Source organism: Alosa sapidissima, chromosome 5 (genome assembly GCF_018492685.1).
Source record: "Alosa sapidissima isolate fAloSap1 chromosome 5, fAloSap1.pri, whole genome shotgun sequence".
Taxonomy (NCBI): domain Eukaryota; kingdom Metazoa; phylum Chordata; class Actinopteri; order Clupeiformes; family Clupeidae; genus Alosa; species Alosa sapidissima.
In genome coordinates, this window is record NC_055961.1 from 37,079,563 (window position 1) to 37,107,531 (window position 27,969).

Genomic DNA, 27,969 nt, shown 5'->3' on the forward strand with positions numbered 1-27,969 from the left:
ACAGGAAGTGACGAAAGAAGCGGAAAAGTGCTACACAAAAACTACGCGGCAAAACTTCTGACTATTTAAATATTATAAGAACAAAGTGGGTTGTTTTCCAGATCCTACAACCAGACGCTGTAGGGGACTTTGTGGTAACGCAAAGGAAATTGGGCTGTCACTTCTGTAATTCGCGATTTCAGGAACTTCAGGGGGTAGGAACTTCTAATTACTGTTAAAGGTACGTAAACTGCATTCTGTTGCAAACAATCTTCGACATCGTACTGGGCTAACTAGCTATTACTACTACATTAACGTTAGCGTTGTTAGCAATTTAGATAAATAGCTGTTGGTCTGAAACTTGCATTCATCCGACTAACATCAGTCAACAATTTAACGATTACGACGTGACTATCATAACTTACATTGAAAGATGTATGTAACTTAACTCTCATTTCAGTTTAGTCACGCCTCTAAATCTGGATCTACTACCCAGTTCAAGTTCATGGGTGATTTTGTTGTCTTACAACGGAATTAAATTGTAATGTAATTTAAAAACTAACGTCAAAGTATTTGTTTTCTTAGATATGGTTTTACTATTTCACGAAATATTCCGAAACTCAGACTAGACCCCTTGAAAGTTGCTCACCACATTGATTGAACCGGTGTAGTTGCACACATCTGTCCATTCAAAGTCTCAGTCTGGTCTGTTCTTTGTAAAGTAACGTAGGGCCATTTCTGTTTGAGAGTTGAGGATAACCCATCTTATGTTACTACTTACCTTTCAGATCATGGCAGTGCCCTTCGTCCAAGACTGGGATGTAGTGCAGGATCTTGGAGAGGGGGCATATGGAGTGTATGCATCATCAAATCCATATTCTTCCATTCACACAGTCTTTATGAGCACCTTATGAACAGCATAGCTAATAACATTACATCTTTTTATCTTCTATCTTCAGGGTGCGACTACTAATGAACAGAAAGACTGATGAGGCAGTAGCTGTGAAAGTCCTTGACACCCAAACTAACTCTGACTGCCTTGAAGTTGTCAAGAAGGAAGTTTGCATCCACAAGCTGTTGACACATATCAACATAGTGCGTTTCTTTGGACACAGAAACGAGTCTAATTTACAGTACATATTTCTAGAGTATTGCAGTGGAGGTGCACTCTTTGATCGTATCGGTAAGTACATATTGTTGTACTGCTTGTGAATGCAAATCTGTTTCCCTGAGACCTGATGTCTGATACCTCACTCTAACATTTGATGATGTCCTAATATGTACACTGTACTTCTGTGATAAATATGGCACCAAGTGGGGCATTCCGATTTTTCTTAAAAGATTTCCCAAACATGCATCTCATCCGTGTGGCACTTCTTGTTACCCATAGAGCCAGACATCGGAATGCCAGAGAAAGATGCCCATCGTTTTTTCCAGGAGTTAATTGCAGGAGTGGTGAGTGCCATCACAAATAACTGCAATTTTACGGAGTTGAGACATTTTTTCTTCTCTGTTTATCTACATATATTATTCACTGTTTATTTTTGTTGTTAAAGGAATACCTCCATGGACTAGGAATTACACATCGCGATATCAAACCAGAAAACTTATTGCTAGATGATAAAGGTGAACTATGTTAATGTATATATCTATGTTTTGATTAAATCTACTTGTGACTGTGTAAATAACAATACACAATATAAATTTCTAATCACTTTTTACTTTTCAGATACTTTAAAGATTGCAGACTTTGGGCTAGCAACAGTCTTCCGTCATCGAGGCCGAGAGAGGTTGCTTGGGCGGGCTTGTGGCAGTCTGCCCTACATAGCACCAGAGGTCATGTCACGGTCACAGTTCAGAGCCCAGCCTGCAGACACATGGTCTTGTGGCATTGTACTCACTACTATGTTAACAGGAGGCGAGTTTACTGGTTTTATCATTGACGGCATCTTGCACTTGCGGAACTGAAGCTAATTAAACTCTATACCACTTACTTATTTTGGAGGCTATCTTTTTTCAGAGTTGCCATGGGATCAGCCAAGTGATAACTGTCAGGAGTATGCAGACTGGCTTCAGACGAAGACCTATCTCAACCCATGGAAGAAAATTGATGCCATGCCCCTTTGTAAGATGGTTTTTAAGTGGTAATCTGTATAGTTTGTGTGTGATGGCATACAGTCAGTAGGATAGTATTACAAAGTAGTACTTGATATTCTTGCAGTACCCTGGATGCACAATACTCAACATTGTTGTATTGCCTTGGGGAGGCTTACTTGCTAGTAATAACTGAATGTCCATTTGCTATTAAACTTATGGATTGGCTGCCTCAGTAGTGTAATGTAATTTTATTTCACTAAATGAATAGAATGGATATTATAATAGATATGGCTGAACATTTTCCAGTATTGGTTCAATTGCTCTTTTTTAAATAATTGTCACAGATTGGTGTCTATCAGTGAGATTGTTTATTCTATGCATTATTTATTGAGTTCTTGTTTCCCTATGGACTCAGGCCTCCTCACTAAAATCCTGCTTCATGACCCTAAAAAGAGAATTGCAATTGCTGAAGTCAAGAAACACCCCTGGATTTGTAAGAAATTCCGATCAGGTAACAATGTTAGCAATGCTTACATTTTTCCCCACTTTGTCTGTGAAATATGAAAATGTTTTCTTATGCTACTGTAGATAAAAGAGTTTTCAGACCCATTGTAATAATATATAAAGAACAAGCATCACATTTCCCAACATCTTGGTGCTTTGTTTCTGTTTTCTGTGTTTTATACTATTATTTATGCTTAGAATTATGTTATTAATTTCATAGAGTAAAGTCAGTGGGTTTTGTTTTGGATATTAAAAACTATATATTACACTTTGCACATTACAACATAACATATATTGGTGATCTTAAGATGGGTGGTCTCGCCTCCAAGGCCAAATAATAAAGCTTTTTCTGTTTTTGTTTGTTTATTTATTTATTTATTTATTTATTTATTTTTTAGGAATCAATCAGTCACCCAACAAAATACTGGATTCTGGATGCCATCTTGGACGGATGAACAGGTCAGACTGCCAACAATGTCTGTAGTAAGCATTATACTTTATTTGAGAACATAATCAGATTGCCTAAATCCATCTCTCTCTCCCCCCCCCCCCCCGGTGTGTGTGCTCTGTTGTTCTCCTCTTCCTTTCTCAGTGATGACCGAACTCAGATCTCCAGCTCACAGCCGGAGCCCCAGGATCTCTGGGAGCTCACTGGCCCTGTTAGCTACACTGATGGGACCATGGTCAGTTTCTCCCAGCCAGTCTGCCCAGACCACATGCTGCTCGGAAGTCAACTGCTAGGGACACCTGGAGCGAGCCAGGTAGCTTTTATGCCACCATCAGTATACTAGTTTTGTTATGTGTTATGTGTTAAGTGTAAAGCGCTCTGGCTTTTAAGACCTTCTTTTATTATTAAATTATATATTCCTTCATAATAAGGGGAAAAAAACATGTTTTTTCGTTATTATATATAATTATTTAATTGATTGTGTAAACAGTAATTCATGAATTGTGTATGAATAAGATGCAAAAGGAGAGTATGATGATTTGTTTCTTGCTGTTGTGCCCGTGTCAGAATCCCTGGCAGCGGCTGATTCGAAGGATGACCAGGATCACTACTGCACTGTCGGCTGAGGAGGCGAGCAAGGACCTCAAAGCTGTCTGTATATCACTGGGACACACATGGAAACAGACATGCACCAATCAGGTACAAAGGCTTTTCCTACCACCAGTATCCATTTGACCACTGATGTGGCATACGAAAGGGTAGATGTTTGTAGTTGCAGTTTATGTAATAAGGGCTCCAGGGCTTAGTGAATGAGGTAGGAATGGGATACGGAATACAGATGAGAGTGGCACATTTTTTATTATTATTATTACTTTACATTTTTGATACATCATGAGCACAGCCGTTGAACTTAAATTGATCCTAATGTTCCATCCCCTGATGACCCTTTTTGTCACTTGCTTCGTAGGTGACCGTCAGCACAAATGATCGTCGTAACAACAAGCTAATCTACAAGGTTTATTTCCTGGATGTGGATGAAGGAACCCTAGTCGATTTCAGACTTTCAAGGGTAACGTGAACCAGCCTAAGAAAATGACTACTAAGATTGTCTATTGTAAGGGTGCACTTTCCTCTTACAGATGTTGCCTAAATAAACTACTGATTCCTTCTTTCAGGGTGATGGATTAGAGTTCAAGAGATACTTTGTGAAGATCAAAGAGAAGTTTTGCCACATCCAGAAGCAGAAGGCCTCTGTTTGCTGATGAAGGATGAGTCTGTTGGAGGCTGTTTGCTGTTTCATTTTGTATCATGACGACCAAAACCCAGCACACATTGTCAATTATGTCAAATACAAAAAACATGTTTGCAGTGTTAATAGTTTATTACTTACATTAGTTACACCCAGAAGACCATGTGAAATAAAAGCTCAAGACAAAATATTGGTGAGTTGAAAATGTTCTTTTTGAAAGAGTTATTTTTTCCCATACTGTATCAAGACATTTGGTATTGTATTTAATATGTAAACTTTTTATATGTTTTTGTCTGTGTTCTTATTTGTCCTCTTTGTGTGTGTGGCCTACACTTCGAGTTTGTCTGGTTGTGGAGTTGCAGGCTAATAAACTTAATCCAAACATAGCATGATGTGTTAGGGTTGTGTAATAATAATTTCCATGTCATCCAACTAATGTGTTATGTGAGAGTGTATGACTCCCAGTAATCATAGTAGCTTCTGTCAATCTAGTGCCCCATCCTATGGGCTCAACGTTTTGGACAGCATGAACTCGATAACGATAGGTTATGTAGTTGAGGGCTTGTAAAATTACTTGGCTCTTAAGTGGATAAAAAAAACTAATATCTAAAATTTGACAGATATGGAACTTGCAGCCGTAACTGTTTTATGTAGATGTAAGGCCTTGTAATGTTGGTCTTGCGGCTTCCATGACTGGTCCTGAAAGAGAAAATGTCCTTGCAATGAGTAATACGTCTTCAAGCTCATTGTTGTCACACTCAACAAATCAACAAAATGGATTATTATGCAAAATTAAGATTTTGATTATTTGGCATAAGTCTTATACTGGATGATTGTGCCACCTGGAATATGTTCTCGGTTGATATCTTCTGCCCTCCCCGAGATCTCATCCTCAGGGAAGTTTATGTTCTCCCTAGACAAGCTGTTCCTACTTATTGGGTAAAAACACAAATGAGGACCTTAACCTTGATTTTGATTCCAGAAGAGGTATTCTTTTCATAATATGCATGAACTGTAAGATACAAAAAACAACCTTTAACTTTTGTACTTACATGCCGAACAGCAACTCATGCAGGCCTAGAGAATTAGAAAGAGATGGGTTTGGTCAGAATGATCATAGTCAGCATTAATGTGTGTCTATCAGAAATGACAGTAAAACAGCTTTTTTCCCATTGTAAGGGGAATGCACACTCACGTGGGTTGTTGTTGCGATTCCTCATAATATATATGAAGAGCAGCACTATGACCACTACAGCTATGATCATGCCCCCGAGGGCTGCACCAATCACAGCAGAGTACGCCGTGAAGGGTGGGTCAGCTGCAAACACATTCACATAATGACATTTTGCCAACAGTCTCTGTCTATGTACTTTAAAAAAGATTACATCAAAATATGACATGTTTTTTTGTTGGACATCTTTTTATTTATTTTTTTTGTCGTACAACCTTAGGATGGCAACCTTAGTAGGCTACTGACCTGGGCTCTTTGCATCTGATGGATGTCCTATGGTGCGATGATTGACAGCCATGAGTCGGACTGCATAGAGGCCAGTTGGGTCAAAACCACTCATCTTGTAGGTCTGAGTGCTGGGGTCCAGGTTCACTGCCACTTCTTGCCACGGAGGATCAGCGTCTCGTTTCCCTGCAGACTGTGGTAGCCGACGGCGCTCGATAATGAAACCAGTGATGTCTCCCTGAGTCTTTAGAAACCACTCCATGTCCACCTCTGTCCGCTGACGGCTACTGTAGACAAGCTTACTGATAGTCACGTTGGGTGGCATTGGATATCCTAAGTAAAACACAGGATAGATTAAGCAACATATTTATAAGATTGAAAAAAAGACAAAAAGTGAAGAAAAACTAAAACAACATCAATGGGACTCTCTTGGTAAAATAAAGAATAAATAATAAAAAAAAATCCTTCTCAATGTATCATCTACATTTTAGTAATGGACTAAGTGCAGGGAAATACATGAAAGTCCACCTAATCCTTACTCTTGACCAGCAGGTGAATGGGAATCTCTGTTCCCCCCACTGCGTTGGTAGCTGAGCACCAGTACTGTCCACTGTCTCTCAGGCCGTCTGTCTCCCTCACCGTGAGGTTGGACCAGGCCGCTGCACGCTGCAGGACGTACTTGGAGGGGGTTTCTATGACGTGCTGCTTCAGGTTGTTGTACCAGGTGATCTCGGTGGCTGGATAGTTTGCCTTCAGTATGCAGGTGAGCTGCACGTCACTCCCCTCATACACAGAGACCATGCTGCGCTGGGTCACCAGCACTGGAGCCTCTGGAAGATATTAAAAAATATGTCTGCTATATATTCAAAAATTTTAAAAGCTAAATTGAAAAGGATTTTATAGAATGGAATACATAATTGAAACGAATGGATCATAATGTTGTAATTTACAAAGCCTATGTCATACATACAGTATACTGAGGAAATGCCATCTCAATATTGCTGCGTAGCAGTATTTCATATGGTTTATTGCTAAAGATATTTTTCTGCTGCAGGGCTTACCTAGCTTCAGGACACACTGCTTCCTCTCTGAGAACAGTGGATGCTGAGCGTGACACACAAAGGACTTGCCACTGTAGGTGGCACTGGAGTGCAGCACTAGAATATTGGAGTTCTCCTCAGATTTGCCCTGGGCTTCTCCCATGCTGGAGGCCCACCATAGCAACGCTCTGGGAAACCCCCCCTCCCAGGAGCATGAGAACATCAGGTACTCATTGTTGCGGGTGGCGTAGGCGTAACACTGGGGTTCCCCTGGAGGATGCCCTTAGAACCACAAGAAAATGTAGGATGTTACAGTCAATATTTTTTTTTTTTTTTTTTTTTGAAGAAACCTTTTAATCTTTGATTATTGTACTTTGATTATTGTATGTGCATGTTAAATGTCATGCTATTACCATGATTATCAGTAGAGCTGCTAGTCCTATGAAAAGCAGCATATCACCCACAGCCTGTAACACGATCTAATCTCTAATCTCTAAAGTAAATGCATGTAAGTAAAACTCACGACTCACATGTCCTGGTGCTGCAGCTTGTTGATACATTCAGGGCAACATGTGACCCATGACACACAAACACAGAGTTGTTTGCAGTGGCCGGCCCTCTCTGGATGAAGCTGACATTGGCATAACCCTGTCTGGACATGCCTTGCAGGAATGGACTCCAGCGCAGCAAGGCGTGAGGGGACCCCCCTTCCCATGAACACCAGAGGGTCAAATCTGTGTAGTTGTTGGTTGGAAGGATGGTGCACAATGGAGTTCCATCTGGGGGATCTGTAAGAATGGCAAAAGTGTGTGTGTTACGTAAATGGGTGCTTGGTGTTTTTTTTGTTGCTATTTTACAAGTTAGCTATTCCAACTTTGCTGCAAATAAAGGTGCTTCACATTTCCCACTCAAGGGCTGACAATACCATCCTTCCACCCATAGATAAGAAATCTATTTCATGGAACTGTAGGTCATGGACATTTATAAGAATGTCATGGGGGCAGGGGGCACCATGTTGGAGCTTTCAAGACTCCTAAAAACAGGAGGCAGAGCTGCACAAGGCACTGTTAACGGGAAGGGCAAAATGTTCTTTTTTTGTCAGCTGAACTGACATGAGACTCAGAGGTGGTTTCATGGGTTATGAAACAGCAGCCTGGGAGCTGAATTCCTCTGCAGGTATTAAACAAACTATAATTTCACAGCCCAGTTCCTGTTCTCATAATAGAACAAATTAGAACAAACCTACACACTGGCCCTATGGGACGTGAGGTCATGAAGGTGGGCATACCCTACCCTTTTTTGCTTAGGTCAGCCCTGGTTTTCTGAAGATAAAAATATAGTTTTAAATAGAAATACATCATTCTAAATATGCATGTAACTACAGAACTCATCAACCATGTATTAATAATGTCTATCTGACATTTGAGAGTTTTTTACACCAAATAATATGTTATACAGTATGTCTTGCAATCATGCTTTCCTCAAAAGAGCTCTTGGACCTTGTTAATTATCAACTGCATAACCAAAGCCCATAGAGACTAGAGACTCACAGTAAACAGTGAGGGTGATGCTTTTCTTGGAGCGAGTGTTGAGGTTTGTGTTCTGAGCCAGGCAGGTGTAGTGGCCTGAGCTGGTCCTGGGGATGTTGCGGACGGTCAGCATTTGTCCCGCGTGAACCTGGGAGTTGTTGTAGAACCAGACATACTGACTAGGAGGGTTGGAGGACGCTTGACACATGAGGGAGACCGTTTCCTTCTCCAAGGCAGAGTAGCCCTGTTCTGTGACGGAGCGTGGGGTGACCTCGATGTGAGGCACATCTGGCCCAACTGTAGAATGAAAAACATTCAACTGTCTCTCCCTCTGATTTTCACACAGACAAAATAACACATGTATACAGCAGAGCCCATAGGGTGATGGTAGGGTTAGAATAGCACAATAGCACAAGGTCACTTGCAAAAGGTAAATGAATGTTATAGTTGCTATGGTCACTTACAGACAACATTAAGTGATATGCGTTTACTTTGTTCTTGGCTGACCTCGTTTCCCACAATGCACCTGTGCCAACCTGCATGGTTACGTGTAACCATGGTAACATTGACCAGGTTGTTGTTGGTGCCCTGTGCCAGGATACTGGTTGTGCCCTCTTTACTTTCCTGCTCCCAGAGGTAGCTAATGGGTTCAGTGCCATTTTCTAGGTCGCAGCGCATCCATATGGATGAGCCCTCGGCTGGAGAGGAATGGCTCAGGACGATGGATGGTTTTGTCACAGGCACCGCTTCAGGCACTTTCTCCTCAGAGGGATTCCCCAGGGTGAGATGATTAACCGCTCTGATTCTGACGGCGTAGAGTCTAGTCGGGTCGAGGCCTCTCATCTCGTAGCTTCGAGTGCCAGGTGCCAGTTTGGATGCCACCTCTTGCCAGGGAGGCTCAGTTTTTGTTTTCCCGCTGGATAGAGGGAGCTGGCGGCGCTCAATGATGAACTCAGTAATTTCACCCTGAGCTGTTGTGTCCCAATTCAGATTGGCTTCTGTCCGCCCATGGCCACTGAAGATGATTTTGCTGATGGTCACATTGGGAGGCACTGGATGTCCTAAGATCAAATATAACAGGTGTTAGTTTTGGATACTGAATTCAATATAAGCTCATGCATTGGAATCCATGTTAGCGTGAAACATCTTTCTATGAGTAGCCTGATTGATTGACATGAGAGAAGTATTTTATTTATGACAGAGGCTAATCAACAATTTTAAGAGTGTAAAACCTGCAAATAACATTCAAAGCACACTTAAATACATCTTACTGTATGTATGGACAAATGTAAAAAATGAAATATTAACATTCTTACTGTTCACCAGCAGGTGAATGGGAATCTCTGTTTCCCCCACTGCGTTGGTTGCTGAGCACCAGTACTGCCCGCTGTCGGTCTGGCTATCAGTCGCTTTCACGGTGAGATTGGTCCAGCCTCCTGCGTGCTTCAGAACATACTTGGAGGGTGACTCTATTACATGTTGTTTCAGGTGGTTGTACCAGGTGATGTTTGAGGGAAAATAGTTGTCCCTTGCTGTGCAGGTGATTTCAACATCGCCCCCCTCGTAGACAGAGACTGTGCTGCGCTGTGTCTCAAGGACTGGAGCCTCTAAGGGAAGAGGAGATTTTAACATTGGAACATATTGTCACCAGAGAAGTCATACAAACAATATGATGGACAGTGGTCTTTCAGATTCATTTCAATTTGTTTAATTACCCATTCATTATTTACTTTTTTATGCATTTAATTTCACCAGTTGAGATGAAATCATTTTAGACCCACAATTTAGTTTTTTCTTCATTCTTGTTGATTTATCTTACTGTGCGCACACACGCACACACACACACACACACACACACACACACACGTCAAAGTTACTGTAACAGCCCCTGACTACAGCCATTCTTACCTAGTTTCAAAACACACGATTTCCGCTGGGCAAGTAATGGGTGTTTAGCATGACACACAAAGGACTGGCCACTGAGGGCAGCACTGGGGGGCAGCACTAGAGTATTGCTGCTCTCCTTGGATTTCCCTAGAGTGTCTCCACTACTGGACAGCCACCAGAGCAATGCTCTAGGCAAACCTCCCTCCCAGGAACAGGTTAATACCAGCTTCTCATTGTTTTGCGTAGCCATGGCAGAACATTGAGCTTCACCAGGTGGATACCCTAAAAGTCAAAAGTATAATATGACGGTCAAATATTTTTTCAGTGGGTTAACTGAATACATCTAATATGTGTGATATTTTAAGGTCAACATCTCATTTTCAGTGACATCACTTGATATTTCGGAGTAATTTAAGAATATTGTCTAAAGAGTAAACTGATCCCTCACATGTGCTGATTCTGCAGCTTCTGGATGTCTTCAGGGCAACATGGGAGCCATGACACTCAAACACAGAGTTGTTTGCAGTGCCTGGCCCTCTCTGGGTGAGAGTGGCATTAGCGTAGCCCTGCCCATTTGCCCCTGGCAGGAACGGGCTCCAGTGTAGAGAGGTGTGAGGGTATCCCCCTTCCCATGAACACCAGAGGGTCAGATCTGTGTAGTTGTTGGTAGGACGAACTGTACAGGATGGAGATCCATCAGGGGGATCTGTGGGAACAATAACCCTACGTTATATGTGTAATTGTGTGTCAATTTTCTTTATTTTCCGAAGAGAAATTAGCAAAAAAGTTTTTTAGATGAACAATAAAACACATCATTTTTTGGCCCCTACTATCTTTTCTTTGTAGACTTGGTTCATTTCAATAGGCTTGTCTAGGCAGTAGATTCTTACCTATTTTTAGAGCACAGTCTTTCCTCTCTGAAAATAATGGGTGTTGAGCATGGCATGTGAGGGACCTGCTGCTGTAGGTGACACTGGAGGGCAGCACTAGAGTATTGGTGCTCTCCGCCGATGCTCCCAGCTGTTCTCCAGCACCAGAGGACCACCAGAGAAGCGCTGTGGGAAAGCCTCCCTCCCACCAACAAGATAAGATCAGGTGCTCATTGTTGAGAGTAGCATTAGCATAACATTGGGGATCTCCTTGTGGATGCCCTGAGAATCAAAGGTAGTGTCAGAATTGTCACAGTCAAGGCCTAGTAGTTAAGTAACAAGATAAACCTTTCTCTAAGGTAAAACATCATGTTGCCTTTATGGTCAGATTCTAAATTTGATTTAACAGTGCAAGTTGCAACTTGCAACAGACATTGTAGAATACATGAAACATTAAGTGACATGAATTAAAGGAGAATTCCGGTGTGATATTGACCTAAAGTGTATTGAAACATGATACCGAGTGTGAACGTATGTCTCATAGCCCATCTCGACTTGTCCCCTGCACTCCAAAATCTGGCGCTAGTTAGCCGATGCTACCAACAACTTTTCAGTAGTGGTGCTTCGGCATCGGGCTAGCCATGCAAATAAATCACTGTTTTACACCCATTTACGAGGCTCAATGTATCTCCACACTTCATTGGTAGACTTCCTAGGGCCCTGACATTTAAAACGAGACATTGAGAACTTTGAAAAAGCACTGGTAGTTTACTTACAAGACGATTTATACAGACAGTATCTTCACGAAGTTTAACGTTTGCAGCCATCTTGAATTTAGTCACGATAAGTCGAGCAACGAGTAAGAATGAACAGGTATGATAAGGGATCAGATTCCAAAAATAATTCAGTGGAAATGCATGGATTCCAGTTTCTTCCAGTAGCAGCAACTGGAATCCATGCATTTCCACTGAATTATTTTTGGAATCTGATCCCTTATATCATACCTGTTCATTCTTACTTGTTGCTCAACTTATCGTGACTAAATTCAAGATGGCTGCAAACGTTAAACTTCGTGAAGATACTGTCTGTATAAATCGTCTTGTAAGTAAACTACCAGTGCTTTTTCAAAGTTCTCAATGTCTCGTTTTAAATGGCAGGGCCCTAGGAAGTCTACCAATGAAGTGTGGAGATACATTGAGCCTCGTAAATGGGTGTAAAACAGTGATTTATTTGCATGGCTAGCCCGATGCCGAAGCACCACTACTGAAAAAGTTGTTGGTAGCATCGGCTAACTAGCGCCAGATTTTGGAGTGCAGGGGACAAGTCGAGATGGGCTATGAGACATACGTTCACACTCGGTATCATGTTTCGATACACTTTAGGTCAATATCACACCGGAATTCTCCTTTAACTTCCTAAACAACATGCTAACACATCTTCAGAATAGCAATGTCAACTTGTAAATATGTTCAAACTTCAAACTCTTCCTGTGCATGAAAAAGGAATTGTCCATCAGTCACACTGTTTACAAGTCCTGCTTGTTCCATGTTTTTACCTCTGTTGCCCAATTGCACCTTAATACTTGATGTAAACATTACTGTTCTTGCTAACTCCTGCCATGCCATTCCAAGTTATTGTAAGGGTCCAATATATTTCTGCTCTCCGTTAGTAAAGCTAATTACTCACATGTCCTGGTGCTGCAGCTCCTGGATGTCTTCAGGGCAACATGGGAGCCATGACACTCAAACACAGAGTTGTTTGCAGTGCCTGGCCCTCTCTGGGTGAGAGTGGCATTAGCGTAGCCCTGCCCATTTGCCCCTGGCAGGAACGGGCTCCAGTGTAGAGAGGCGTGAGGGTATCCCCCTTCCCATGAACACCAGAGGGTCAGATCTGTGTAGTTGTTGGTAGGAATAATGGTGCATGATGGAATTCCGCCTGGGGGATCTGTGGGAATAACATCACCCCAATATTATATGGCTAATTGTCTGTCTGTTGTTCCCTATGGGCATTTCTAGACAGTAAGTGACCAGGTTGCAGAACTAAACAAGTAGGCAAGACAGCATTGTTCCTGCTCCTGGCTTTCTTGGTTGCCCATCAATCACGTCATTGTAATGCTACAAAGACCACTAACTGCACTTTGTTCACTGCAGTGTGTGTGTGTGTGTGTGTGTGTGTGTGTGGACTGCAATTCTTACCTATCTTCAGGACACACTCTCTCCTCACTGCAAATAAGGGGTGCTGAGCGAGACACGTGAAGGGCTTGCTGTCGTGAGTAACATTAGAGGGCAGCACTAGAGTATTGCTGCTCTCCTCATATGTCCCCCTGGTGTCTCCATTACTGGACGACCACCAGATCAGCGCTCTGGGAAATCCACCCTCCCAGGAGCAGGACAGTACCAGGTGCTCACTGTCCAGAGTAGCGTTAGCATAGCATTGGGGTTCTCCTGGAGGGTGCCCTGAGAATAATAGAGAATGGAAGATGCCATGAGGCCTGCCATTAGTCAATGATTGATGGTTATCAATGCATGCAGCCCTAGTTCAATAACCTGCCAGAAAACCACTTGAAAGGTGCCACTCTTAGATGGGAGAAAGGGCCCTTGTCTCTCTGGTATTCCAGTGGGGTCACCCTAACCACAGGACAGGTTTGATGTGTACCATCATCCCTTGTAGGAACTGACTCATGTGTCCAGGCATCCCATTAGCAGCCTTCATAAAAGCCCCAGAACCAGGGCCAAATCAAGATTCATAATCTGAATTCTCTGTCCTATTCTTCTGGCCATTAGGGCAGCTCTACACACCGATGACTCATAGCATATAGCCATGACAATGGTAATGATTGTGAAACACTACAGTGCTAAGACCCATTGCATGTGGACTACTCACACTACTCACAGTCATGAGTTTAATATGGCAGTCAAATATTCTTTCTGTGCGTTTTCTGGATACATCAAATGTGCATGATATTTTAAGGTCAACGTCTCATATTGAGTGACATTAGGGCTGTCACTTTTGTGAAAAAATCCTGTTCGATTTTTGAGACATAAGTGTTCATTGAATCGATTGTAAAATCGATTTTTTATGTCTAAGGACATTTCCATTTTCAACGCCAAATATAGGCCAATCCACAAACAACTGCATTAGGACGAACGTAAAGAGGGCGCTTGCAGACGCAAGCCAGCAATATTTCTGATGATTTATTGGCGTGAAGTTTTGTGCACAATGACAAACAGAAGTGCAACATTCTCGAAAACCAGTAAGCCGAGTGGACTGCCATTACATCAGTGACATGACTGCAGGCTTCAACGTAGCTGTGTCTGTGTTTACGATTAGAAATGTCAAACAAATTTCGCCTACGTAGAACTCGATTGCACAGTTGCGCTACCGCTTTGTTCTTCTCCATAGTTTGATATACCAAAAATCTGAAGTACTTCCACATCGAACTCCTCAAGTTATTAGGGCCTATCACTCGTCTCTCTACATGTCGCACAGGTTGATCGCGTTGTCCTCCATTTTTTGGCAAAACACGAGCAGCACAGCAGCTGATTAAAACAGCTGTTCCCGGTGCGTAAAATTGGTGGGGATTTTCTTTTTAGCTTTCGCAATGCTTACTGCACTTCGGAATTCTTTTATATTCTTATATTCTTGTTTGTGAATTTTGTTACATCTATCTTTTTTTTTTTTTTATTTCGTTTAAAATTAATAGTGTAAATATTTGGTTAAAATCGATTCCCTATTTTAGTTTTCGAAACTTGTGTTGTTTGTCCAATCGATTGTGCAATCGATTTTCGAACGTAAAGTGACAGCCCTAAGTGACATCACTTGATATTTCGGAGTAATTTAAGAATATTGTCTAAAGAGTAAACTGATCCCTCACATGTCCTGGTGCTGCAGCTCCTGGATGTCTTCAGGGCAACATGGGAGCCATGACACTCAAACACAGAGTTGTTTGCAGTGCCTGGCCCTCTCTGGGTGAGAGTGGCATTAGCGTAGCCCTGCCCATTTGCCCCTGGCAGGAACGGGCTCCAGTGTAGAGAGGCGTGAGGGTATCCCCCTTCCCATGAACACCAGAGGGTCAGATCTGTGTAGTTGTTGGTAGGACGAACTGTACAGGATGGAGATCCATCTGGGGGATCTGTAGGAACAATAACCTTGCATTATATTGTGTGTCAATTTTCTTTACACTCTAAAGATAAATTAGCATAAGCCTTTTAGACTAACTATAAAATACATCTGTGAGGGGAACATGGTATGATAACACTGACATATTGATAAATTGATGTTTGATACAATTTTTGGCATTAGAACATTAACAAAACATGATGTTGGTAAATATGAGAAATGAAGTCAGTGTAACTCACAATAGACCGAGAGAGAGACGGTTTTCTCAGAGCTGGTGTTGATGTACTTGTTCTCAGAGAGGCAAGTGTAGAGACCTGTCTGCCCACGCGAGATGCTGGGGAGACTGAGCATTGGTCCACTGTCCACCTGGGAGCTGTTGTATAACCAGACATACTGGCTTAGAGGATGAGAGGATGCTTGACATGTGAGGGACACTGTTTCCCTCTCCAAGACAGAGTAACCTTGTTCCGTGACAGAGTAAGGGCGTATGTCAATTCGAGGCAAATCTGGTCCAACTGTAGAGGAAAAACATATTTTATGAATCTGCCCCTCACCTTCTCAATTGATGTATTTTTCTCCACATATGCAAACACACATATATACTGAAACCGACAAAACAATCGTCATAAAGCTTTAAAATGACAAAAACTCGAAACAATGAATGACAAAATAATGAGTTGACACCTACAGAAGACATCCAGCCAGAAACGCTCACTAAGCACTTGGTTCACTTCATTACGTGCCAAGCACCTATACCACCCAGTGTGGTTGCGGGTGACGTAAGCAAGGTCAAGCACGCTGTTGTTGCTCTGTGCCAAGACACTGATGGCGCCCTCCTTATTTTCTTGCTCCCAGATGTAGTCAATGGGTTCAGTGCCATTTTCAAGACCACAGCGCATCCGTGTGGATGAACCCTCTGCTGGAGAGGAATCGCTGGAGACGACGGTCGGCCTCGTTACTGGCACTGCAGAGTACAGAGCAAGTTCAGGGCTAACATAGGACAACGCACAATAGTGTATACAAGATACATAGAGCTCTGAAGTTCGCCTGCAAAAAAGACCCAAAGCTGCTATCTTTGCCTGTATAAGGAGATCCGGGTATCCCGGATCATCTTTTCCCTTACATGGGAAGCTTTGGGTCCTTTTGTAGGCGAACTTCAGAGGTCTACAGAGGAGACACACTCTCTTTAGCACTAACCTAATACACGTAGATATATGTAGTAATAGTAAAGTCTGGCTCCTTGGGCAGTGTCATAAAGTGCCTGGCATGTGTAGAGTCCCTGTGCAGCCAGGGGCAGCTTGGCAATGGAGATGGAGGCACTGCTGTCGTTGACACTCAGCTCTCCCAGTGATCTGGTCAGCCGCTGTATCTTAGGGCCTCTGCCAAAGTTGTAGACCACTGCTCGGAGGGTCTCCGTGCCTGGCTTGGTGAAACCCCAGATGTAGACGTCTGGAAGGGAGGGACCACACTCGAGGATCACTTCCTTTTCCACAACACCGCTTTTCTTGACCTCTGTGTACACCACTTCCCAAGGGTCGTGGACCTCCAACCCTAAAGGCAAAGAGTTGAGATTTTGACCATTAATCTGGCTGGCAAACACAATTGTTAAAACCTCAGAGAATTTATTGTCATGGTTACCATAATTCTTTGCTTCTCTGTACACAGGTTCTTCATCACTGTGTGTGCCATTCAACCCTGAACACAGAGAACAGGTCAAATTTTTCCGAGTGCCGAGGAAAATACAATCATTTATTATTCATTTTTTCATTATTAATCTCTGTATTTGTGCTATGAAAAACAGTACAAATAAATCCATGATGAATAGCAATCATGATTAAAAATTAAGTGGAAATTGATTGCACAACGTTGTACATTTTTAAAAATACAGAATTGCTACGAAAGTATGTATGTATTGTTAATTGTCTTTAGTAATGGCTACAGAATGTTTGAACAGAGGTGTGATGGTATGATAGTGTCGTTCAAATATCTCACACATGCAAAGACCACAAGGAACTACTGTAGGGAGTGCTCCAATAGGCCGAATCACTTGTGGCAGGAGTCAACAAGTCACAAGTCAACAAGTAGTGCTACTGTTGCTTATACCTTTATGATGTACAACATAGCTGTATTAGACATACATTCAAAAACATTATGTATCAGCAACTTGCTGCAATGACACTATATAGGTATTTATGTGGATTTGACATTTTGCAGATTATTTTGTGGTTTAGTTGGATCTATAAATGCATTATAGAATTTCATTAAAACACACACATACAATAATAACAATAATACAAAAAACGTAACAAATACATTGATAGCTTTGATGTTTGAACCCCTTAATTACATAAACATGATGTAACTGAACGCATTCTGATGGCCAAAGCCATTACTCCATCTCAGAGTGTTTGGATGCAGTTTGGTTTAAAATATGAAAGACTGTCCGATACTACTGTGAACTGTCTTGTGTATTTTTTACAGAATGCCATCACTTTGCCTGGTAACAATGTTTTCATAGCAACAGATAAGTGGTGGTTGCTAAAGTTAAGTTTTATTGTAGTTTAAATCCAGAACCATGAATACAATAGATATTTATCAGACTGTGACACCCTTTCACATTACAGTACATGCCCTTAACCCATAGATTAGAAACAGATTTTACCGTGTAAGAGTGGAAGCAGTATCACAAAGAGGCAGATGTCTATTTGCCCTATAGGTTTCCGCACCATTGTCCCATGACGCTCCTGTGTCCAACGCTGAGCCTAAGAGAAACTGTCTTGTACAAAGTGTGTACGGATGAAAGAGAGAAGTGGCTTTTCTCATTCAAACACACTCTCTAGTGTGCCTGTTGCCTTAGTGAGAGAGCGAGCATAAACTAGACTGAGTGAGGGATACTGGCATGTCTCACAATTTATCTGGCTTTAATAATTCATGCAAAGATGCACTGGAGCAGAATGGCCTGGTTTTGGGTGACACTGTGATACCTGTATGCCATCTATTATAGAACACGGCGGCAGAGCAGACTTCTCTAACATTCCAGCACACTAACGGCAGGTAATGCATGATCACTCACACCTACTGTAGAGACAGGGTCAAAGATTTTACACCCTCTTTGAACATTATTTCAGAACATTATTTTTTTAAAGGAACATAGCATATTAATTTGCAGGGTAAGAACACCAAAGAACAGGCATGAATGAAATAAAGATTTAGGGAGGGAATAGATAATAGAAGTTTCACAATAAAAGTATAAAATTATGCTTTTGTTAATAAATGTAATGTTTGATTTCACTTGATTGTGAGAGGTAGATGAACCCACCTTATATTATGAATGATTAGGATATCACTGTGCCGTGCTGTGAAAAATACTCTGCTTCCGGAACATATCAACAAAAGCAGCAACTGCTTTTTTAGTGAAAGAGAATTTATTGTCAATAGAGGACACAGGCAATGAGAAAATAGAAAATTATTTGAAAATGTATATCATCTCTAGACAGTCAGTGTGATTGATGATGTACTGTTATGTTGGTGACACGTTTATCCTAAACTTTGACAACTTAATACATTTTACCCTATATAATCTACAATGCTCTTCTAATTGAGGTGGTATGGTGGTTCTCTTAAAACAGGTAGCTAATAGCCTTGTAAAACATGTAATGCAGGAGACTTTTCACCTCTGTATAGCTATATGTCTCAGACAACCTGACCTTGCAGGACCTGCTTTGACATCTCTAACAAAGTTTGCTAATTCAGAAATGGATGAGTCAGTCTTCTCTGTCTTCCCCTGGTGTTACTGGAATTCAGATTGCGATGTAGTCTGACATCTGACATCTAAAATGGCTGAAGGTTTTACTAGTTGTGACAGAAGTAGTCTTGAGAGCATTTCAACTAGTGCCATTTATTCACAGTAGAGAGAAGACAATACTAACCCAGGAAAAAAAGATAAACTTGCCACCAGATAAGATGTATGTACAATATATACATATTGTTCACCTAAATATATCAAATCAGTGGAATAAGAACAAAACAGCGTTGCTCAACAATGCAACACACCAACTTGCTTCATCTTACACACTCAAAAGCTGACATAATCGTCATCAAACTTGCCAATAAATATGGGCTATAGCCACAGTAACAAATTCTTAGTGCTGTCATGATACAAACAATGTGTAAAAAATGTCAGACTTTCAGAATACCAGAATACAGAATACCAAAACAAAAGAGTTATGAAATTGTGAAAAGAAAATTATTCATTCATACATGATGTCACAACTCCTAAAACACAAAATAGACCTTAAAACACAAACCAATATGGAGATCTACTGTAATATATGATTGATGTGATTGATGACAAAATTGAATGTCAATATTGAATAGGTGATCAAATCTTTGTGTACTGAATATGACAGTGTTGTAAGTTCTCAGTCCAATAAAGAAGGATTAATACTCCTTGCAGTAGGCCTAACACTTTCTGGAATTGGCTAGCTGGTTTTATTTCCTGCTCCAGCGTGTAGGCTATCATGTTGTTAACTGGTCGCCATGACGGTAATTGTTACACTGACAGGCTCATTGTCATCCCTCGGCGGCAGGTCTGGTGGTGAAACAGTGGCTCTTGGGCTTGTCATGGCTGGTCCTGCAAAGAAAATGTCCTCCAATTATTATTTAGAACTTGTACCAGTCATAGTATGGTGCACTTATGTCATGATGTAGATCAAATATATAGAGTATTGAGTGTAACTTCTCAAACACAGGCACCATTACTAGGTAAATATACACATTGTTTATTGATTCAGTTTTTAGATTTTGCCATTTAATTTGCTTGATGGTGTTTTGGACCCCCACCGTTGACTTCAAGGCAGTGCTGTCTTGCCAAACTCTGACCCTAATGCCTCTCAGGTAGCGCTGCCTTGAAGTCGACGGTGGGAGCCCTAAAGACCATGTAGCCATCATTTAATGCACTGGCCCGTATCCTCAGGGCGTCTGTTCTTACCTGGACTGCCATGTTCTTCTCTGCTCACATCCCCCTCTGCTCCACCAACAGACTCATCCTCGGGATAGTTGATATTTTCCCTTGACTGACTGTTTCGACTATGAAAGGAAAATGCACATTACATCTCTATAGCACATGGAAACCTTTCAGATACTCCATTCAACTAGGTTACAGTAAATAACCAGTAAATAACCAGTTTTCTGAAAAGCATACTTACATGCCAAATAGCAAGTCATGTAGGCCTATTGGAGGAAATCATAATGGATTTAGTTAAAGTTACACCTCAGCAGTTTAATTTTTCTTAGCTGTTAACTTTCACGTCATGTAATTGACAGCAGTTACGGAAATTGCATGTATATTCATGGGAATTGCATTATACTGCACCATCATTTCACACTTACGTGGGTTGTTGTTACGATTCCTCACAATATACATGAAGAGTAGAACTGTTATTATCGCGGCTATAATCATGCCTCCAATGGCTGCACCAATCACAGCAGGGTAAGCATTGAAAGATGGCATAGCTGGAAGACATAACAGGTTCATCAGCTAAACACAGAACACCAAAGGCCAGAGATCCTTAGAGGAATAGCCCAAAGATCCTTGATTACGATCTCCGCTTTATCCCTCTCCGAATCCCCCCAACATCCCGTAACTGCCTGCTGCAGATGATACATGATCATACTGCTGTTCATGTCCATGCTCTCCTGATCTCATCATTCAGTGTACCATCTTTAAACTAGTTCACCAAAATACAGTGAAGATTAGGTACTGGGTAGTCTTACATTAATATAGCCATTTGTTATTAGTTATTAACAATCATGTGTAAACAAATACTAACTGTACCAATGTTCTTGTACATGGTTTATGGACAAAGAGATTAAACTTGAAAGGTTGATAGGGACACCAGAAGAGTTGAAAGGCCAGTGTCATATCAGGCGACAGACAGAACAGATGAGAGAGGCGTGTGTTTTGGATAGAGCGGAGTGTGTGTGACAAGATGTGTCCTTATGGAAATGTTATGCTGTTCACCTGAATGGATAAAAAAACAAAAAGAGACATTACAGCTTTTATTATCAGATATCATCAGGTCTCACCATATATGCATGTTATTTAGAATTGTTATGTTCCAAAGTGATTTATTTACTGTCTGTCGTCACACTTTGATATACAGCCCTTTCAACTTATTTTCTATATGGTCTATTTTACCACATAGTGACTAGTTTCAACCCAAGCATGCAGTTATTTCTTATAACATGTCATCTGTCACTTCTTATAACATGTCATCTGTCACCTTCTAAACCTGCTCACCTGGTCTCTTTTCCTCTGATGGATGGCCTACAGTGCGGTGATTGACAGCCATGATTCGGACTGCATAAAGGCCAGTCGGATCGAAGCCTCCCATCTTATAGGTGCGAATGCTGGGATCTAGGTTAACTGCCACTTTTAGCCAGGGGGGATCGACGTCCCTCTTTCCCTCGGTCGTTGGTACCCGCCGGCGCTCGATGATGAAGCCAGTGATGTCTCCTTCTGTCTTTATCAGCCAATCTATGTCAACCTCTGTCTGCTGATGGGTGCTGTAGACAATCTTGTTGATGGTGACGTTGGGTGGCATTGGGTATCCTGATTCAATCAAAGAAAATGGAAAACAAGCAGTATTTGAGGTATCCTGATAGCTTGGATTAAATAATTGTGTGTTCCAGTGTAAGAATCAACAGCAGCATTCTTACTCTTCAGTATGTGCTCTTACAAAGTGTAATAGTGTAATTGTTTAGACTTTTAGACCTTTTAATTATACATTATGCTTACTATACTTTTACTGAAATACATAATAATAATAATAATAATAATAATAAGAAGAAGAAGAAGAACAAAACCATTTTATGGCCTCCTTACTCTTGACCAGCAGGTGAATGGGAATCTCTGTTCCCCCCACTGCGTTGGTAGCTGAGCACCAGTACTGTCCACTGTCTCTCAGGCCGTCTGTCTCCCTCACCGTGAGGTTGGACCAGGCCGCTGCATGCTGCAGGACGTACTTGGAGGGGGTTTCTATGACGTGCTGCTTCAGGTTGTTGTACCAGGTGATCTCGGTGGCTGGATAGTTTGCCTTCAGTATGCAGGTGAGCTGCACATCACTCCCCTCATACACAGAGACCATGCTGCGCTGGGTCACCAGCACTGGAGCCTCTGGACAAAAGAGAACAGTGCACATTAAATCATGACAATTGTAACAGAAATGGTCAACTGGAATGTGCTCTTTTTTAAGATCTTGGAAAACAACCTTGGGGTTGTGTAATAGGTTTGTTGTGTGCTGTTTTTAAATCAGAGTTATTTTTTCTCTTTCTAATTATTGCCCTGGTTTGTCTGTGCTGCAGGGCTTACCTAGCTTCAGGACACACTGCTTCCTCTCTGAGAACAGTGGATGCTGAGCGTGACACACAAAGGACTTGCCACTGTAGGTGGCACTGGAGTGCAGCACTAGAATATTGGAGTTCTCCTCAGATTTGCCCTGGGCTTCTCCCATGCTGGAGGCCCACCATAGCAACGCTCTGGGAAACCCCCCCTCCCAGGAGCATGAGAACATCAGGTACTCATTGTTGCGGGTGGCGTAGGCGTAACACTGGGGTTCCCCTGGAGGATGCCCTAACCAAGCAACAAATTAGATACAAGGTTATAGTACAAGATTAGATCAGGAAGTTGTGTGTAATTTAGTACAATATGATAACTCAACGAGGTAAAGAAAATGGTAACAATCTTTACTAAGTAGAATGTGACACATTGCATCAGTTATAAATTCAATCACTCACATGTCCTGGTGCTGCAGCTTGTTGATCCATTCAGGGCAACATGGGAGCCATGACACTCAAACACAGAGTTGTTTGCAGTGCCTGGCCCTCTCTGGGTGAGAGTGGCATTAGCGTAGCCCTGCCCATTTGCCCCTGGCAGGAATGGGCTCCAGTGTAGAGAGGCGTGAGGGTATCCCCCTTCCCATGAACACCAGAGGGTCAGATCTGTGTAGTTGTTGGTAGGACGAACTGTACAGGATGGAGATCCATCAGGGGGATCTGTGGGAATAAAATCATTGTCTAACACTGCTTGGTTAAATCTTTGCCATTTATTGAAGACAACAGAATGAAGGTGCTGTGAGCCTCTGAGAAGATGGTTTGGTGAGAGGTCATGCTAGTTACCATAGAAACAGTTGGAACATTGGTAATTGGCAAGCCAGAATGGATCCAGAAAGGGATTTAGTTTATTATTAAGCATTCTAAAACTGGATTAAGCATTTGTACACCACAGGATGAATAAATACACACACAAAAAAAACTAGTGTTATTGACATATCACTCAGTGATCATTGATAACACTGATTGCTAAGCCCATAAAAGTTATTTTTGGAAGGATATATTCCCTCTTGATGCTTGAGGTAACCAAATAGCATCAAAAATGTGCATATAAAAAACAAAACTAATTGCCCAATTCCTCATGGAAGCCTGCATTGTGTTAGAGCAGCCAATGTAGAGGCCATGCAAATATTTCCATTGTATTTAACCTCATTTTAATAGCAGGTCTACTGCACTGGACCAAGTTAAGGACAAAACATTCTTTCATTTTGTTCCTATACAGTTCTGTCATTTTGTTCCTATGCAGTTGTAATCCACCCATCAGACAAGACAAGAGAAGAGTTAGGACAAGAGAGGGCCTCTTGGCCTTTCAATGTTTGTCATGACAGAGTCACAGGCACACTGGCTCTATACCTTAAAGTCTCTGCTGTTAAGTTTCAGTCACATCCTCCAGATGATCCATTGTGGGGGGGCGGGAGAACGAGTGAGCTTTTTCGTGCACTTCCCCAGTTTGGCCAGATGTCTGACTGCTTTGTGTGGGATTTCTGTTTGTGCGTGTGTGTGTTTGTGTGTGTGTGTTATGTGGGATTACGACAGAAAGAGCTAAAGCCAGAATAATGTCTTTGAGAGAAAGAAGCCCTGATAGAGACAACATAGACAACCATCAAGGAAAAGAAAGACAGAACACAGAAAATGAAGAATGAACAACAGAAACTCAAAGTAAGAAACAGAAAGTAGACAAAGTATTGGAAGGGTGACTTACAGTAGACCGTGAGGGTGATGGTCTTCTTGGAGCGGGTGTTGAGGTAAGAGTTCTGGGCCAGGCAAGCGTAGTGACCCGTGTGCATGCGCAGGATCCTGGTGATGGTGAAGGTGGGACCCATGTAAACCTGGGAGTTGTTGTAGAACCAGATGTACTGGCTGGGAGGGTTGGAAGGGGCTTGACACAGGAGGGAGACTGTTTCCCTCTCCAGAGCTGAGTAGCCTCGTTCCGTGACAGAGTATGGGGTGACCTCGATGCTAGGCACATCGGGACCGACTGCAGAGGGAAAATGAATCATGTAAGTCTATGTCCACTGTAAAAATAAGTCTGAACAGTTAGAACTAGCAGAACCATACCGTAATTTCCCAATTATTAACTGAAGTTTATACATTGATTTGGCAAAACTTTTTCAGCTATGAGGTTAATACACAGGAGCAGGCTATCCATGGGAATGTATTTATTTCATTCTTCTTTATGACTAAAGCACGATTTGATTCAGATTCGTTGGGCTATTGGGGCCTCTGGTTAATACACGGGTGCAGTTAATACATGGTTTTGTTTTTTTAATTCGCATAAAACACTGTCCTGTGGCTTATACACAATACAGCTAATACACCGGAAATGACTGTATTGGAATGGGAGATGAAGAGAACTGTCAGAGCTGCCACTTACAGATAATATCAAGCCAGGTGCGCTCACTCTGGGCCTGGTTCACCTCATTACGCGCCAGGCACCTGTACCATCCGGTGTGGTTGCGGCTAACCCAGGTGATGTTGACCAGGCTGTTGTTGCTCTGTGCCATGATACGGGTGGTGTTGTCTAGTGTGGTTTGCTCCCAAATGTAGTTAACGGGTCCAGTGCCATTCTCAAGGCCACATCGCATCCACATGGATTTGCCTTCTGATGGAGAGGAATCACTCAGGACAATGTATGGCCTTGTCACTGGCACTGGAACGTTAGGGCACAGAAGAAAGAGGTCACTACACACTTCAAAGGGGGCGAAACAGGATGAGTCAAAAGCCCTTTCTGAAAAAGCACCTGCAAACCTAAAGGTCACAAGGGTCACTATGGTTTTGTCTGTCAGTTTGAAATTATTATTATTTTTCTTTTAAAAAAACACTCAAAAAGGAGAAACCAAAGTGTGCAGCTTCTTTTTCAGGGCGGTAAAAGGTTTAGAAGAATTAAATTATGTTAACAAACTGTTAACAAAAACCTCACATAGCACACCACAGTCAATTCATATATAACAAGAGAGAAATGCTACTGTCACTGACCTAATACATGCAGGTGAATGTAATAATAGTACAGTTTGGCTCCTTGGGCAGTGTCGTACAGAGCCTGACACGTGTAAAGCCCTTGTGCAGCAAGGGGAAGCTTGGCAATGGAGATGGAGGCACTCTTCTGAATGATACTCAGCTCTCCCAGCGTTTTGGCTAGTTTCTGCAGCTTGGGGCCCTTGCCAAAGTTGTAGGCCACTGCACGGATGGTTGCGGTTCCTGGCATGGTGAAGCCCCAGATGAAGACGTCTGGGAGCAAGGAGCCACACTCGAGGATCACTCCCTTTTCCACCACGCCATTGGTCCTCGTCTCCATGTACACCACCTCCCCTGGGTCCAGGATCTCCAGACCTGAGGAACGGAGAGCACGTTGGAAGTCCACATACACTGGAGTTTCTCTTTTCTTTTTCTCTCACACAAATACATGTTTGTGTTCATACTAAGCACAGACACATTAGGGTTTGTGTTGATTTTTGTTGTGTTTGTGTTTATATTTGTGTGACACAAATATCCGGTTGTGTACCTACTCTTACCATTATTCTTGGCTTCCTTGTACACTGTGTCTTCCCCGGGGTCCAGGACCTCTGAGCCTGAGAGAAGAGTCAAATAGTCAAATGCCCTCTACACTCTTAAAATTAATGTGTTGTCCCTATCTGGACACAGAGATGTGTTAAAAAACAATGCAAGTTGTATTATTTTCAACAAATATTGTGTAGCAAATAAAAAAAAGTGCTGTACAACTGTGTTATCCCTATCTGGACACAAGCATGTGTTAAAAACAACACGTTGTGTTGTTTTCAACACATTCATTCTAAGTGTGATGTAGTTTAATCTCAATTTCTCTAATTGTCTTTTCATATTTCACTCATAAGTATGTAGAACCAACACATACAACCCTTCAATATTTGGCGCAAGACACATTTCATGTTGTAAGGCAATAGCCAGAGGACATCAATATACAGTGGAACATGCTGTAATTTCTAATGCATTTACACTATAATAAAAACATCTCGACCACTGCAGGAGGCCTCATATGTAAGTAGAGAAACTGGTAAGCTTCTCTTCCAGCTGCAGTTTACATTAGGTCAAAGACTTATTTAACAGGGGGGAGAATGATTAAGCATCTTCCTTGGCCCTGAAATATGGTCTGTTGTCGAAGGTGGATACGGTATGTCTGGAAACATTTGGGAATCTGGCATAAACTAGTCTCTGCAGCATCATTCGTCATTCTTGAAAAATGAGTACATTTGCTGTTGATAGAAGTATGGATGCATGTAACCTCCCTGCCTGCTACCTCACATAGGGTGCAGTGGTCATGAGCGCTCACGAGGATTAGGGTATCACTGCGTCCAGCCATCGGCGCTGTGTCTTGAATTACGGGGCCACATTAAAGGTAATCACCACGGATAGAGTTCTTCTTGGAATCTTACAGAGGTCAGTCAGAGCTTTTACGCAAGCAAGGATGATGGACTGTTCATAACAAATAGCCTACTGGATGCCTGTACCAGTCTTTTATAATATCAAAATAATATAAAACATACTGTAAAAAGTTTCTGTAAATTTACACCCAGATTCCAACATTATTCACCGGTTTCCTTTAATAAACAGGACTTTCAGGTCATTAGTAAGACAAATATGTAAAATCAGGCGATTTTAGGCGAGAAGAAGATGATACGTTGGATATTTTTTAGTCTATGGTTGGAACTTACTGTCTATGGGTTGGAATCATACCCAAACCCATCGAAAGCCATCAACACAATAAGGTGAGTTTATCTGTCATCTTTGACCAGAAATACAACGTTTGAAAACACACTGGTTATGTTTATATTAAGTTGTATAATACAACATCTCTGAATGTTACCCTGCTGAAACGAAGTTAGTAGCAGTGCTATTCAGCTAGCTAAGACCGCGCTTTCGCCCTTCTTAAGCCATGCGTTATCGTTATCACTTGTCGATCAAATTTTACGTTTCTTCATTGCAATCTGAAGCCATCTAAATGTATTGGTATGTGTAGGGTATGCGTAGTTTTTGAAGGTTTAACTCGCGTGATTTACCTGCTATAACACGTGCTTGCGAGCTAAGTCTGCTTAGCATCATCAGTTTAATAAACTAGTGGGCAAATAAACAATATGGCACAAACGGATCAGTGTTGACTGCTGCTTTCAGTGTTTACTTGTATGCATGGATTTCGCCCGTGCTGGTAATTACTTAAAGTTGTGTTAAGTCCTTCAGTTTAGAAAGCTAATGCTAGTTAGTAGCCTAGCTAGCTCTCCATAGCAGAGGTGGTTGCATGACACGCGTATGGTATTCCTCCTGAGTTCATTTGAGCTAGCGGCATGCAACAGGAAGATGTTTACATGTCAGATATGTGGGCATCAGTCCACTGCGTCTATTTATGTGACCTAAATTCATGACAATATA

The 27,969-nt window shown here is 41.8% G+C and overlaps 3 protein-coding genes and 1 long non-coding RNA gene across 5 annotated transcripts in view; 2 read left to right on the plus strand and 2 right to left on the minus strand.

The window, feature by feature from the left end:
• chek1 (checkpoint kinase 1) lies at positions 1 to 4,664 on the plus strand. 2 transcript variants are annotated; one of them, XM_042091341.1, is made up of 13 exons: positions 1 to 220; positions 768 to 835; positions 939 to 1,162; positions 1,370 to 1,434; positions 1,536 to 1,605; positions 1,709 to 1,897; positions 2,000 to 2,104; positions 2,492 to 2,587; positions 2,979 to 3,039; positions 3,173 to 3,341; positions 3,596 to 3,727; positions 3,996 to 4,097; positions 4,204 to 4,664. In XM_042091341.1, the coding sequence occupies exons 2-13, from the start codon at positions 771 to 773 to the stop codon at positions 4,288 to 4,290; spliced, it is 1,365 nt and encodes a 454-aa protein (XP_041947275.1). In that variant the 5' UTR covers positions 1 to 220; positions 768 to 770; the 3' UTR covers positions 4,291 to 4,664. The 2 variants fall into 2 exon arrangements, with proteins under 2 accessions (XP_041947275.1, XP_041947276.1); XM_042091342.1 differs by having other exon boundaries at positions 1 to 194.
• LOC121709798 (hemicentin-2-like) lies at positions 4,649 to 18,906 on the minus strand. The gene is made up of 21 exons (XM_042093395.1): positions 18,885 to 18,906; positions 16,375 to 16,872; positions 15,866 to 16,141; positions 15,417 to 15,692; positions 14,933 to 15,190; positions 13,254 to 13,514; positions 12,745 to 13,002; positions 11,080 to 11,340; positions 10,638 to 10,895; positions 10,211 to 10,471; positions 9,619 to 9,909; positions 8,767 to 9,363; positions 8,324 to 8,599; positions 7,304 to 7,561; positions 6,795 to 7,055; positions 6,273 to 6,563; positions 5,755 to 6,066; positions 5,473 to 5,595; positions 5,330 to 5,354; positions 5,120 to 5,208; positions 4,649 to 4,976 (listed from the first exon to the last, which is right to left on the minus strand). The coding sequence occupies exons 1-21, from the start codon at positions 18,904 to 18,906 to the stop codon at positions 4,924 to 4,926; spliced, it is 5,205 nt and encodes a 1,734-aa protein (XP_041949329.1). The 3' UTR covers positions 4,649 to 4,923.
• LOC121709799 (V-set and immunoglobulin domain-containing protein 10-like 2) overlaps positions 18,713 to 27,969 on the minus strand; it is a 12,467-nt gene continuing 3,210 nt past the window's right edge. Inside the window, exons 2-13 of the mRNA XM_042093397.1 lie at positions 26,082 to 26,138; positions 25,546 to 25,899; positions 24,944 to 25,219; positions 24,272 to 24,547; positions 22,975 to 23,232; positions 22,550 to 22,810; positions 22,064 to 22,354; positions 21,479 to 21,790; positions 20,569 to 20,691; positions 20,385 to 20,409; positions 20,168 to 20,265; positions 18,713 to 19,810 (exon numbers count right to left, since the gene is read on the minus strand). Coding sequence (XP_041949331.1) covers positions 19,704 to 19,810; positions 20,168 to 20,265; positions 20,385 to 20,409; positions 20,569 to 20,691; positions 21,479 to 21,790; positions 22,064 to 22,354; positions 22,550 to 22,810; positions 22,975 to 23,232; positions 24,272 to 24,547; positions 24,944 to 25,219; positions 25,546 to 25,899; positions 26,082 to 26,138 — 2,438 coding nt within the window. The 3' untranslated portion in view covers positions 18,713 to 19,703. The remainder of the gene's footprint in view (positions 19,811 to 20,167; positions 20,266 to 20,384; positions 20,410 to 20,568; positions 20,692 to 21,478; positions 21,791 to 22,063; positions 22,355 to 22,549; positions 22,811 to 22,974; positions 23,233 to 24,271; positions 24,548 to 24,943; positions 25,220 to 25,545; positions 25,900 to 26,081; positions 26,139 to 27,969) is intronic.
• LOC121708641 overlaps positions 27,062 to 27,969 on the plus strand; it is a 3,283-nt gene continuing 2,375 nt past the window's right edge. Inside the window, exon 1 of the long non-coding RNA XR_006031712.1 lies at positions 27,062 to 27,311. This is a non-coding gene — a long non-coding RNA (uncharacterized LOC121708641). The remainder of the gene's footprint in view (positions 27,312 to 27,969) is intronic.